At 28.7% G+C, this 15,794-nt stretch overlaps 1 protein-coding gene across 2 annotated transcripts; it reads left to right on the top strand.

The window, feature by feature from the left end:
• Nucleotides 1–279: 279 nt before the first annotated feature.
• On the top strand, nt 280–4,351 carry LOC113551466 (caseinolytic peptidase B protein homolog). Of its 2 annotated transcripts, none has more exons than XM_026953719.1 (10): nt 280–662; nt 917–962; nt 1,051–1,244; nt 1,315–1,541; nt 2,172–2,286; nt 2,350–2,528; nt 2,586–2,747; nt 3,006–3,153; nt 3,228–3,439; nt 4,003–4,351. In XM_026953719.1, the coding sequence occupies exons 1-10, from the start codon at nt 422–424 to the stop codon at nt 4,234–4,236; spliced, it is 1,758 nt and encodes a 585-aa protein (XP_026809520.1). In that variant the 5' UTR covers nt 280–421; the 3' UTR covers nt 4,237–4,351. The 2 variants fall into 2 exon arrangements, with proteins under 2 accessions (XP_026809520.1, XP_026809521.1); XM_026953720.1 differs by having other exon boundaries at nt 590–662; nt 1,034–1,244.
• The last annotated feature ends 11,443 nt before the right edge of the window (nt 4,352–15,794 follow it).

Raw genomic sequence — 15,794 nt, 5'->3', positions numbered from 1 at the left:
AGGTAAATTTACTCTAATATTAAAGCTGGCATCACAAAGTGAAAATGTATTCTGCTCACTATTTAAGATACTATCTTACTATCTTAAATCGTGATTCTGCTGATCGAAAATTTGTTATAATGTACGTTAGTAAAACAGAGACAATACATGCGGGAATGGCGTCCTCTTTCGGCAGAATTTGGCCCAAAGATACGAATTAATTAATATATACAGAAGTATTATATAGAAGTCTGTGATTTGGCCGGTTATAAGTCTGTTATCAGTGATTAAGCGTAATCAGAGTTTAACTCACTGGCCAAATTGATGTTCAGTATCTATGATTCAGTCTGTGATCTGTGTAAAATTACATATTATTATTTTGTTCATGATAATGTCACAAAATCTTACTCAGCACTTTAAATTTTAATTGAAGTTCAATAAAATGAGCATCCGAAACATTTTCAACAGAAATCTAAACTACTATTTACGAGTTAAATATCTTGTACAGCCGAAAATATGTCGGCAGTTAACTGTACAAAGCATAAAATATCAAAATTATCCAAGTACTCGTGTAATTAGTAACTGTTTTTTATACAACACCAATAATATTAGTTCTAGTAGATTTCTATCATGGAAATGGTTGTTAGCGATTTCACTTGTTTATGCTGGATATGATAGTCAAAGTGAGTTAATAGTAAAAACAATTGTTTTGACTTGCAATTTTGAATCTTTTTATTTAATTAAACTCGCACCAAAACAATACAACAATTTAAAATAACAGTATAACTATTTTCATCATTTGCAATGTTAAGCATGTGCTCAGCAATTTAAATTTTTAAATTAAATTTGATTAATCAGTGTTTCAAAAGCACTACTTTTTAAATAAATTATGTTTTGAAAACTAAATTATATTTCTGATGAATTCTATTATTTGTAGATATTTTTGATCTGATAAACCAAGGGTCAGCAAAAGAATTAACTAAGTAACTATATTTATTTATAATTAAAATTATTTTATTGAAATATTGACAATTTGATAACATAATATTCCTAGTAAAATGTTTTTTTCAGATTTTTAAAAGATAATCCAAAGGCAGTTAATAAACTCCATTTATTTGGTTGGGCCCCATTACACGTGGCTGCATCAAATAACAAATATGAACACTTAGCAGTTTTATTAAAAGCTGGAGCAGATCCAGATTTGAGTGATGGTTTTTCAAACTATTTAAATGTTGCTCGAAAGCAAAATATTAACCCTATGGATGGTAAATAAATATTATTTATACTATACATTTATATTCTTAATATTAAATTAAAATACTTTTTTAATTTCAGTTTTGTCATCAAGGAAGAACCATTTTATGCATAATTTTAATGTTAATGCAACATTTCAAGGTTTTACTGCTTTTCATTATGCAGCATTATCAAATAATATTGAATCATTGAAAGTTCTAATGGAATATGGAGCTGATCCTCATTTAAAATCTGTGTCTGGTCATAAACCAATAGATTTGGTTACAGACTTTACAATTTATGAACTACTTGCTGATTATGAAAACAATGTAAATTTTTATGTAATACTCAGTAAAGATATCCAAAAACCAAAATATTCTATACAATTTGTTGACCTATGTCCACTTATTATTAATATATTGTAACAATTTAATTTTATTATACTTTAACTAACTATATATAAAGTCATTTAATTATTTATTAATTATTTTATAAAACACCATCAACTAATACACTAATAAATTATTAAGTATTTACTAGTTATATACCTAACATTAATTACATTTGTATTATGCCGTTTTTATTAATTCAAATTTAACAAGATTTAAAAATGTATTTATGGGAATAATAATTTCAAAATATTTTTACCAAAATTTAAAATAAAACTCAGTATAACAAATATTTCTGGGAGTAAATATAATAACAATTTGTATTTGTATTTAATAATTATTTATAAATTCTTAATTAAATGTAAAATATGTGTAATGGATTAAAATTATGTTTGAAAATTTGTCTTATACTTCTCAACTATTATATTTGTTCTTTAACAATATATTAAGAAGAAACAGTTTTAATTTAATAATAAATAAACGATATGGTGTCTAAAAAAAGGTTTTTGGATATATTTATTATATAATATTTTTGGATTTCAAATATAATTCAAAATAATAATTTTTCAGTTTGAACTAATTAAAAATAAAAAAGAAGCTGAAATACGAAAAAAATTTCCTTTAGAATTGAGGTTGAAACAAAAAATTATTGGCCAAGAAAATGCTATTAATGTTGTCTCATCAGGTTGTATGAATAATAAATCTGTGTTTACTACCTTTTATTTATTATACTTCAATTACGTATTAGCTATCAGACGTAAAGAAAATGGTTGGATGGATGATGAACATCCATTAGTGTTTTTGTTCCTCGGTTCATCTGGCATAGGTAAAACAGAAATGGCTAAACAGATTGCTAGCTACTTACACAAAAACAATAAAGATGGTTTCATTAGACTTGATATGTCTGAGTACCAAGAAAAACATGAGGTTTGTAAAAAAAAAAATATATTCATATAATATTTATTAATGATTTTTATGTAATAGGTTGCCAAAATGATTGGGTCTCCACCAGGGTATATTGGATATGATGATGGAGGTTACCTTACAAAACAGTTAGCTAAAAATCCAAATGCTGTTGTATTGTTTGATGAAGTTGAAAAAGCTCATACAGACATATTGACAATATTGTTACAACTGTTTGATGAGGTACGATTAATTTTTACTAAACCTTGATATTGTAATGTTACTTGTATTGTGTAAAGTGAGGTTATTTTATAAATAGTATTTATTTAAATAACTTATTTAACTTCATTTTTCATAATATTTTTTAATAAGGTAAGCCTAAACATCTAAGCCTTTGGCTATAAATGTCTAGTTATAATTTATTAATTTAATTATATACCCCCTCCCCCCAAAAATTAAACCCGAATATGTGCTCATTTTAAAGTAACTTGTTTTATATAGGGCCGTATAACTGATGGTAAAGGAAAGACAATTGTGTGCAAAAATGCCATATTTGTTATGACATCAAATTTAGCTAGCAATGAAATAGCAGACCATGCTTTAGAATTAAGAAATGAGCAACGTCAAAATAAACTAATAGAAGATAGCCGTGAGAAAAATATATTTTCATAACTGTTCAATTTTACTATATTTAATACTGTTTATAACTATTATTCAATTTAGGTATATCAAATAAAAAAATTGAAAAACATGAAGAGATTGTAACATTTATCTCTAAAAAATTCAAAGATCAAATTGTGAAACCTATTTTAAAAAAACACTTCAAACGAGATGAATTTTTGGGACGTATTAATGAAGTGGTATACTTCCTACCATTTTCAGAAATAGAATTGAAGACTATTGTTCAAAGAGAACTGCAGTATTGGCAAGAATTGGTATGTCATAAATATTTCAAATGAATTAATAAGATTGATTAGAACAATTTATGTGACAATTACAGTAAAATCCCATTACAACGAACTCCAGGGAACCGAATTTTTTTCTCGTTATAATGGAAATTTTGTTGTAACGAAAATTCGAATAAGCTCTTTATAAGCTCTGCTTTTCGGCAGGGGATTTCTATGACTTTTGTTATAACAAGATTTTTTGTTGTATTGGTATTCGTTTTATGGGAATTTACTGTATTTATTATAATTTATATTACACATAATAAGTGCTTTGAACTGCTCATTTTTATGTGAGGATTATTTTTATTAGTAAAATTGATTTTATAGAAATTCAAAAAAATGAAAAATTTGGTAGAGTAAAATATTTTTTGGGTTGTAACATATACTTATAATAAGGTTAAAAGCAGTAACATATTATTTTACTTAATATTTGAAATTACTCATTACACTGTACACATAAATTGGACAAATTTTAAATTCTCAAGCAGATGTAGTACACAATAATTATTAATTTCTGTCTGGCCTAAATTGTATTTAAAGATTTTTTCTAGGCTTTAAAGAAACATAATATACAAATAGAATGGGATAGTGCAGTTGAACATGTTATAATTGGTGCATATGATGTGAACTACGGTGCCAGGTCGATTAAACACGAAGTGGAAAGATCTGTAGTAGCTCAACTAGCTAAAGCACATGAAAATGGATTAATTAAAAAGAACACTGTTGTAAAAATTGAAGCAGATATTACCAAAGGCAATCACGGAAACATTTTTCTGAAGATTTAATAGGAATACTCATTTAAAATTGCTTAATATCTATATTCTATTTGATTGTGTTATTACTTTATTTATTATTTCTTCCATTACACATTTTATGTATAAATAAATACGATAATTATAATGCAACATAATGTCTAGAAAATATTATTACCTTGACTATAATATTCTTTTTACATATGTTTATAATTTATGACTTAATGAGTTTTTCAGCCGTTTCTTCACCATTTATTTCCAAGTTGCTGATATAAATTTTTTTTTTTTTATTACAATAACACGAGTTTTACTAATACATATATAATATATTTCAATAAAACAGCAATTAAAAACATAAACTTAGCCAAATATCCAGCATAAAACCTTTTTTTCCGGCAATATTGAGATAGGGAGCTTTTGCATGGCGCCACAACTCTTCGACATTATTTGTATGAGTCCCGTGTCAGGATTTAAAAAATTATATTGACTAATTGACGGTGAAATGTGTATAACTCTATTCGACCAAGTCAGCCATACAGTCATAACACTCATAACTCTAGTCTCTAAGAAGTAAACATTGTGTTAGAAACAGGAATTGATAAGACTATACACAGTACGATGTTTTCAGTTATAAAAATAGGTTACCTTCCAACAGTTCAAATGATGGTAGTTCTTGGGAATATCCAATCCAGCAATAGGGTATTCTTGTCTCCTTTTTCTTCAGGTTTCTTTAGTTTTCCTTTGAACTTCGCCAAACGCCCATTGGCCCTCTGCAGGGTGACCCCGCCACCCCGATGATACTTTTGACGACCAAATTTAGACTCGTCAATCTCTAAAATTTTACCAAAACCTCCTACAGTGTAGAATCGTATATAACTTTTAAATATCATTATGCTCAATTTTTCATTGAGCAGTGATGCCCACGTTGCCATTCGTGCGCTCACTGTGTTACGCTCGGACAAAAGAATCGAAAATATCCCTCGACTTGTTGTGTAAAACCATCTTAAGCATAGGCGCCGACTTTTAGATATTGGTGAGGGAGCAAACCCCTCTGTTAAGCGAAAAAAAAGTTCCATTTAAATATTTGAATGTATTAAAAATTAAATTATATAATTTAGAAACTAAAAGTTGATGATTTTGTAGAAAAATGTGTGGTAATTTGATATTTGTAGTTAATATTGTGCTATATTAATATTAGAATTATTAATTTTGTAGATTCGTCGCGTATACCTGGCCGCCGTCCGCCCGACAGGATAACGATGTGTTGATATGACCATCGATAAAGCACGGGTCCGGGTGATCGGCGTGGTATCGCGCGAATCATATAATTAGTGTAGTCGCGGATACAGACCGTGTCCACGGCTTATTATTTCATATTTCTGTTACCCGTGAGGAATCAAGTTATTTGTTTAAAAATAATAATAATCTTTTTATTACGCTCCGGTACATACGACGACGTACCTAGTACAACCCACTTCACCTCGTAGTCGTGTACCACAAATGTTATTTTTTTTTTATATAGTAAAGACAAGACAATATATTATGAACAGTTAGAGAAATAATAAAATGTATTTATAAAAGTTTTAGAACATTAAATGAAAGTTTAAATTAAATGTCAATTAGTTACAAAATATTTAAGGATATTTTTTGTGCAGATTTAAAAATGTAAACCTAAGATGAAACTTCAAGTTCAATTTAAAACAGGTTAACCTCATCTGACTAGCCTAAAACTGTTATAGCTATAATTATAGGTATTATATATTTTACTAATTTAGGGATGAAACTAAAGAAATTTCGAAATTTAAATAAATTTGTTATGTTTTTTTATGGTAGGAAGAGGGAAAAGTTATATTTGTGGCACATAAGCCGGTTTAATCCATATTTTCCGGGTCGAAAAAATTCACCAATCTACCCCTGCTTCGATAACTTTGTTTGAACAGTAATAACTAACGTCTAAAAATAATAATAAATAATCAAATAGGTAATATGCTGTAGCATAATGAGTGACCAACAGTCAACACAAACTGGTGAATGTTATCTTATATTTCGTTAGATCTTGGATAGATAGATTAAATGGATAAATGGTCTATAAATAAGTTATAAATTAGTCTGCGCAAAAAGTGGCCGAACCAAACGGACGACGATGGCACTACATAGCGGTGTCCGTCACTTGTCACACAGACTAATTTATATTGCAGTGAGCGATCTATATAATATTTATAAAATATTAAAATCAATGATCAAATTTAGGTAATATACAAATATACAATCGTTGGTGTTCTGATGAATATTTTCATATCATAATCTGTCATCTGATTTTATTAAAATTAATTTTAACCAAATAATTATTGCTGTACACAACGGGGGGGGGGGGGTAAATAATACTTTTGCCCCCGTTAAGCCAATGCACGAGGAGCGATCGCCTATGAGTCGTAATAATCGTTATGATTATTATATTTTATTAGTCACACATAAGTACATTAATAGAACGGTGGTGATTTACACTTGAAACTGGATTTCCGCGTCTTTTTAATTGGCCTATATTTAGATTACCGCGACGATATTATATATCACGGTGGCTATCGCTATCGCCGCGTGACAGATCATAAAGCGACTATTGAGACGCACGTATAATTAAACGTGTTTGTGACTATTTTCAGCCAAAGAAAGTATAATAATATATATCAATGTGACCAGTGACTGTATGATTCGAACAAAATCGCATCGGTGTTCCACATATGTCAATGACCAATGTGCGGTAATTTTATTATATTTTTATTATTCATTATTATTTTAATTGTTTAAAAAGATAATAATATCCCCGAAGAGTAAACAGAAAAATAAAAAAAGTAATAGTAGTAACTAGTAGTAGCATGCTACTTTATTAACATTTTTCCTCTGCAGCTAGGGTTTGGTTAAAAATTTTAAATATATTAAATATACAAATATAGGTACCTATAAAATTAAATAAAAAATAAAAAGTTTTCTGTGTTGTTTTTGAAAAAAGTATCGTAAAATGAGGTCATAGGTACGCAAAATGAAAATTTTTTTGTGTTTACTATAGGAAAATTATAATAAAATACAACTACCTATATCATGATAAATGAATAACCAAGAATTGAAAAATAAACAATTTTTAATAAACATAAATATACATGCAAACTTGACAATGAGTAAATGGAGTATACCTACTCACATATAAATTAAAATGACATAATGTAGGATACAATTTCATTTTACGCATGGTCGGTTGTGTGATATGTGAAAATCTATGACACAATTATTAATAATATCGTAGTCAGCGTACGTTCAACCAGCGCGAAATATTATATTCATTTTCATTGCACCTACTACAATCGTCCGTAAAGAATTTTTTATTATTCTTCAGTTATTATTTAGATCATATAGGTACATACACGTTGCCGTTTTGAGCGAATATTATTGGCACATACTACACTTAGACCATTATATTATAAATCCATAAACCTAACTGATTTTAGTAGATATTTTTTATTTTTTTGCTTTTTTTTATTTTTAATAGAAAAAGAAAACTCTGTTTGCGCCGAATACTGTTAGCTTATGTAAATTTGCTGCATTCTATTTACATTAAAATACGTAGTATACTAGTATGTAATATTGCAATATAAATATTAATTTAGTTTTAATAACAACTGAAAAAAGTATTATTTTATATATAGTATAGACCATAATAATTGGGTTATAAAAAAGAAAAAAGCCACTTTAATAAGCCGTAATTTGATGACACACAAATATAATAAAAATAACTCCTTGGATGGGTCCTTCAAAAATGAGATACGCCGATTTTCTCCACGCAGTCAATGTTTGTTGATTTTCCTCCATAAAAGAAGTATAGTATCTATTATCTTCCAAACATTTTTTTTTGATTAAAATTGTACTAAATTTTTCCAAATATTAAAATAGTTTAGTTTGTAGTAACTAGTATTGCATACATTATGTCTATTGTAAAGGGAGAGTAACACTAGAAACTCATGACTATTCGTTGTATCGGTCGCCACTGTTGCCAGTTATAATTCAGGTACTTAATATTTTTTGTATATAAAAAAAAAGATAAATATAATATAAGAACATATTAGAGATATTATTATTGTTTGATCATTCTTTGTTGGGGGAAAATAGTTACGGCCAACTCCTCGTATTTGACCTAAAGAGATAATAAATTAAGAGTCACTCTAATTCTGTATATTTGAATATACACTATTAGTTGGAATTTAAGATTATATTGAATGTTTAGTATCAAGTATCTATAACACTATAACCTATGTATCCACACTAAAATGCTAGAAAAAACATAAATAAACAATATTACATCTGTATATCCGTTTAATATCTAAATTGTACAGTAACAGTTTAAATATTATTCAGGCGCAATTATTATTGTCCAGCGAAAAAGTTTAGAAAAAAAAACACGAGATTTTATAGTTGGTTTATGTTATTGATACTAAGTATTAATTAATATAAAAACATAACCTATATTTTATTTACATAAATATTATATAAATATTAAGCAGGCACAGCAAGGGGCGGGGTAAGGGGGAGGGCTCTAGCCCCCCACTGAAAAATATGGATACCCCTGACCTATACTATAAAACATAGTTTTCTTAAAACAAAGTTATAATTAGAAAATAATGAATTTAATTTTAAAAGTAACAATTTTACAGTTTTGAATTTTTTATTTTTTACTTTTTTAGGTATATTTTTAAAATTAAATCACAGCAGTTATTCTATATTATTATATTGTTTTTATTATTATTGTTTACTATTAAAATTAGGATACCATGATTAATAATGTTCATTTCATACTTCGATTATTATTTATTATACAAGCATTTGGGTCTTTAACTTAAGTATAAACATAAATATTATAGTGTATTAGTATACAGTGGCGGTCAAATGATTTTGTCATGGGGAGGGATGTGACTGATTTTTAATACGCACTACTATTAATCATTAAAATATGATTTATGGTTATGCCTAATATCAATTTTTTTAAATTAAGGTAAATTGTTATTTTATTTATAACAATTTGATATTAACAATATTTGTATTGTATTATTAAATCAATTTTTTTGTTTTTTTTTTGCCAATTCGTCCAGTACTTGAAGTACTTTATTGGAGGTTATATTTATAATCCCACGATGAGCAGCCATAGTAGACAAGCCATTGACATAAATAAAATATTTTATACTAATTAGTTAAACAAATATTATCGGCAAGTCCACAATTTAATTTTCTGTAATGATCTTAGAGATTATACTATTTTTTTCATCCTAGTCCGAATGTTTAGTGGTAGATCAAGCAAAATAGGTGGTAATTTTTCTTTTATTAGACATTATAAAATAGACTATAGACAATAATACAATATATATTACAATTTACAGCAGACAGTTAAATATGTATAATGCGCGATGCTGTATGACTGTACGAAAGCCAAAACACTGTGGTCTGTGTAATAAAATATTGTGACAAATGTAATAATAATCAATGAATTGGCCAACTATAATGACATAGCTACGTATTATTGTATTAAGACATTAAGAGGACGTTTTACCCGCATGTGTTGTCTCTGTCTTATTAATGTAGATCATAGCAAATTTTCGTTCAGCAGAACACATTTTGTTATGTTAGCTTTAAAATTAGAGTAAATTTACCTATTATTAAATTTAAAGGTAAGAATATTATCTAGAAAACGTCATATGTTTTTATTGATATTATTATTTTAAAGTGAGTTATGAATATTTTAAAGTTATAATATTTTACATAGCTATAACTTATTTTAAAATGATAATATCAATAAAAGCATATGACATTTTCTATACAATATTCTTATCTTTAAATTTACTCTAATATTAATCCTAACATCACAAAATGTGTTCTGATGAACGAACATTAGCTATGATCTACATTAGTAAGACAGAGATATCACATGCGGGTTTAACGTACACTTAATACGTTTCGGCCGATGGACCGGTCAAGGGAGGAGTGTGTTGTAATTGAATATTCACGATCACCGAGCTAGGTAACTCCCGTATATTTTGTATAAGCAACTAATTACTAAATATTAATTATAATAACAGCCTTGTTCCTAGAATGAGTCTAGAATCTAGATAATAATAATATACGCTCATAAGCGTTATTTTGAGAAAAAGGTAATACATTAACATTATAATACAATATACATAAATGTAATTATTATAAGTATTAAAGAAAAAAAGTCATGGGGGAGGGGATTTATCCTCCTCATCACCTACGTTTGGCCAACACTGTTAGTGTGTAATGTATGTATACTTTATATCGAAATAAACTAAGAGTATAACCATAAATTTAAATTGTAATCGATATTAATAAAATATTTTTGTGGAGGTTTTCCAGGCACATCAACCCTTCGCACGGCCACATGGAAAAATAATAAAGGTATTATTATTGTTCTGATAACATTATTATTATTTACTGTTTCAGCTTATTATTTAATTGATGTTTATTTTTTTTGTTTATTCATAATAAATTGTTTAGTTTATTAACACACAAAGTTTTGAAATTTTATTAAGATAAAGTATATCTAGTAAAATTGATTAAACTATAATTGTATAAGCGTTAATAATTAAACAATTTTTATGTTCTGATGGCAAATTTATGGTACTTTAAAAATTTGTGGTTTATACTTTTAATAAGTAAGAATTTTTAAACATAAATGAAAAACAGACATTATTGGTTAGTTAGAGACACTGTACTCTCCACAACTATTTATTATATATTTATTTATTTGCCGAAATAATTTCTAAATGGTCTGCTGGATTAAATTTGTAAACACAATTTAATGACGGAATTGATTAAGACAGTGGTTTTCAAATTAGTTGTTATACATATGCTATGACCTAAGCGATTAGCGTCCGCAAGCATTATAAATTTATAATTCACTTTAACCGAATACATTGGACAGAATGATAGTGTAACAATAGGATTCGAAGGATACGAGCAGGACTGCAGGCGTGTTCAACGATTCCGCTTAAGCAGTATACCTACCTCAGTACCCGCTTCGGCGGTAATGTAGCGGAACCGTAACTAGGGTGAGGCGAATGAGGCGCTTGCCTTGGGCGCCTGATGTTGGGGGGCGTAAAAATATTAAATAATTAACTTAAGAAAAAATATTATTACCAATATAAGATTTTTTACCGATCCATAGGTATAATGTAGCTAAAAATTGTATTTCTTGTTTTGATCGAAACTTAATTACATAATAATTTTCAGATATTTCCTACTCTTATTATGAAATATGAAAAACTGCGAGTGTGTCACCTCCCTCCCACCACCGTCACCTAAATGGTGTATAACTAGAGTTCTGCCTCTAGTTATGTCTGCCTGAATATAAAATGACTCAATACGCCTCTGTAGCGGACTCTTTGGTACAAGCCGAGCGACGATATACAGATCTAGGAACAACAGATGTCAGCGGCACTGGATCTACGAAATCTTTAGCAGATACAGGTACGATTGACAATTAACTACGATGCGATATCGTGGTAAACTTGGTACTTGGTAGAGTGTTTCTTTTTTGCTTTAAATCAATACCGGCGGCGGCTTGGTTGTGGCACTGGTAGCTGACAATACAAAATTCAATTCAAAGCATTAAAATCTCCGCTCGTCTCGTACTGTTTCGGAATTGGAAAAATAGTCTCAATGACTGAATTAACTAAAAAATTTATATATTGCACTGAAATAATTTTTTTTTTTAGTTTAGTGTTCTAAGACAAAATGTCTACAGTAAATTGAACGCTAACATACTATGTATTACCGACATACCAAAAAACCTATATACAAGCCACTAATATTCATATAGTACTTAACTATATCCCCACTACAATATCATCAATTTATTGCCCCCCTAATCAAAAAATCACCCCTGCCCGACTTCAAACATTCCTAAGAACACTAAAAAATGCATTCATTATTGGCGGTGACTTTAATGCAAAGTATACCGCGGCGTTTGGATGTAAATCAACTAACCCTAGAGGGCAAACATTTTACAATGCAATTTTAAATAATCACCTTTCCTTTATTTCACCCGATGCTCCAACTTACTAGCTATCCCGACATACTCGATTTTTTCATAACTTCGCTACCAAACCACTTACATAATAATCAATGGCGCAAATAAGGAAAAAAAATTACTCAAAGCCCCCTCAAACATTATATTATGTGTATTAATCTTTATAAAATTTTTTTCCTTGTAATTAGATATTTTTTCCTTACACTAATAAGGAAATTTTTTTTATTAACTAATTAGCTAATTAAACAACATTTGGCATTATATGATGGTAAAGTATTTCAAAATTTTTCCAAAATGTTTCAAGTAGCTATTACTCTTCCAGTAAGTACAGCAACCTGTGAAAGATCATTTTCTGCTATGCGACGTATTAAAACATGGTTACGTACTTGTATGAATCAAGATAGATTTAGTAATTTAAGTATTTTGAATATAGAAAATGACATAAGTTTCAATAATGAAGACATTTTAAATATTTTTGAAAAAACTGAAAGACGTATACAATTACATTAAAATATATACCAACCTATTTATTTATATATTATGTTCAATTGTATTACTTATTTAACTACAAATTATTATTGTTATTATTATTATCATTTTTTTTTTAATGAAATAAATCGGTTTATTTATAAAATTATAAATTTGTATTACTATAATATTAATACTTATGTTATATATGTGTTCTATGTATAATACTTAAGTCAGAATTGAAGAAATACAAGTATCCTTAAAAATATGTACTTGTACATTGTACTAACATATTATAATTTAAAAAAAAATTGTTTGGGGCTTGAGCCCCCCCCCCCTAAATATCTTTACTATTTGCGCCACTGATAATAATATTAAAAACTTTGACGAACTGTCCAGCGACCACTCCCCAATTCTGCTTCTCCTAGGTGGTAAATCAGAAAATATTAACAACATTCTAAACTCTGGACCGATTAACTTCAATTTATTTCAAAAAAAATAGACGAACACATTTCACTGAAAGTCCGATTAAAATCTCGCGAAGACATAGACAGCGCTTCGCGCAATTCTTATTACAACTATCCAAGAAGCAGTAACGGACTCAACCACTACATCACCACCAAATACAAATATACCAATAAAACCACATCAATATACATACCTACCCCAGAATGTAAAAGAATTAATTAACAAAAAAACGTCAACCTAGAAAAATGTGGCAACAAACCCATTACCCAGACCACAAACACGACTTTAACAAACTAACAAATAAATTGAAAAAAGAACTACAAACCTTTAAATCCAACCAATTTTATTCATTTTTATCATCACTTTCACCAGTTAATGGTTCCTTATGGAAATCAATAAAAAACAAAACCAAAAGAAAAGAAATAGTTCCCCCTTAAATAAACCCTAACAACACTTTAGCCATAACCGACAACGAAAAAACAAATTTATTCGGAAACCACCTATACGAAATTTTTCAACCACACTCAGATATAAGTGCTAATATAAAAACACATGTAGAAAATGTTCATACTTTTCTAGACAGTCCACTACCTATGTCACTATCGACCAAACCAATTACACCACAATAAATAAAATCGTATATTACAAAACTACACAACAACAAATCTTCAGGATATGATTTAATTAATAACAAAATACTCAAAAAACTAACAAACAAAACCATCCTTCTTTTGACTCACATATACAACTCAATGCTCAAGTTATCATACATTTCCCCAATATGGAAATTCTTTACAATAATATTAATTCCCAAGTCAGAAAAACCAAAGCATTTAGTAATTTCATATGGCCCGATAAGTTTACTACCGACGTTAGGGAAACTTTTCGAAAAATTACTTCTTAAAAGAATAACCCCTATTATCAAAGAAAAAAATATTATAGTAAATAACCAATTTGGATTTCGATGATATCATTCTACAATTCATCAAATACATAGAATCACCGACAAAATATCAATCGAAAGAAAAGAACATTACCCAGAGGTATTCCTTGATATCACGCAACCATTCGATCGTGTTTGGCACGACGGACTACTGTTCAAATTAAAATCGTTTCTACCTGCTCCATATTTCCTCATTCTAAAATCTTATCTCGAAGACTGATACTTCACTGTTAAACATAACAATTCTTACTCTCCTTACTATAAAATTAAAGCGGGAGTACCCCAAGGAAGTGACTTATTACCTCTACTCTATAATATTTACACATCAGATATCCCCAAAACAAACCATACAATTCTAGCGACATATGCAGACGATACCGTTATACTAGCATCAAACAAAAACCCAAACATTGCCACCTACAATATACAATATCATTTAAATCAAATTTCCAACTGGACTCAAAAATGGAAAATTAAAATAAATGAATCTAAATTGGTTCAAATAAATTTTTGTCTTTGTAAAAACGAATGCCCACAACTGTCACTCAATTATGTACCAATTCCTATCCAAAATGCAACTAAATACCTAGGAGTTCATCTAGGCAAAAGACTTACTTGGGCCTAACACACTAAACACAAAAAAAAACAATCAAACTCACGCCTAAATCTCCTTCGTCCTTTATTGTCTCCTTCAATGAGCTTAAAAAACAAAATATTAATATACAAGACAATTATTATCCCCCTTTGGTCATATGGCATTCAAATCTGGGGCCAAGCCGAACCATTTCACATAAGACCCATTCAAGCTTTCCAGTCTATTTGTCTTAGACAAATAACTGGAGCCCCATGGTATATGACCAACGACGCATTTCACAAGGATCTTCAAATGCCAACAGTAAATGAAATAGCAACTCGATACTACAAAAAATTCCATTCTAAACTCTATTTAAATCAAAACCATCTTATTTACCGCATATCCTCTACAACCATCACTAGCAACCCTCAAAGAAGATTAAAAAAAAAAATTGCCGAGAGACGCCCTTACCTAACAAAATTTGTTATTAAAAAAAAAAAAAAAAAATCCATGAACCCATCAAATTAAATAGGAGGTACTATTGATGGACGGTTTCCCCCCTCAATTCATTCAAGATATATGTATTACTAATTTTATTATTAAATTTACTTATTGTGCTTTTTTTTGTGCAGATTGTAAATATAGCTTTTATAAAAAAAAAAAAAAATTAAACTAGAACTGATATAGTGTCAGATGTCAGTGACAAATCTCTAGTACATATATTTTTTATGTAGGTATACCAAATTATCGTTACTCGTACTATTTTTTAAGAATTTATTACTATTATTGGTTCTTATTTTCATTTACCGTGAGTTTTATTGTAGGCCACTGAAAAACTTTCTAATGAGCAGTGAGTATTGTATAGTATTTATAATCAATGGTAATTGGTAATACCGATGGTCTTCGGAAAAATAAAATGGTAAAAAATCCAAATTCTGACTGGGTACAGTAGCACGCATTGTATGATGTGTCTCTGAAACAGTTTACGTCCAAAAAACACAAAATAATCGATATTTTTTTATTATTACTACACACGTTCACTTTTTGCCGTT

Source organism: Rhopalosiphum maidis, chromosome 2, assembly GCF_003676215.2.
Source record: "Rhopalosiphum maidis isolate BTI-1 chromosome 2, ASM367621v3, whole genome shotgun sequence".
NCBI lineage: Eukaryota > Metazoa > Arthropoda > Insecta > Hemiptera > Aphididae > Rhopalosiphum > Rhopalosiphum maidis.
Note: the sequence above shows the minus strand (reverse complement) of the source record. Positions and strands in the feature narration are given on the sequence as shown.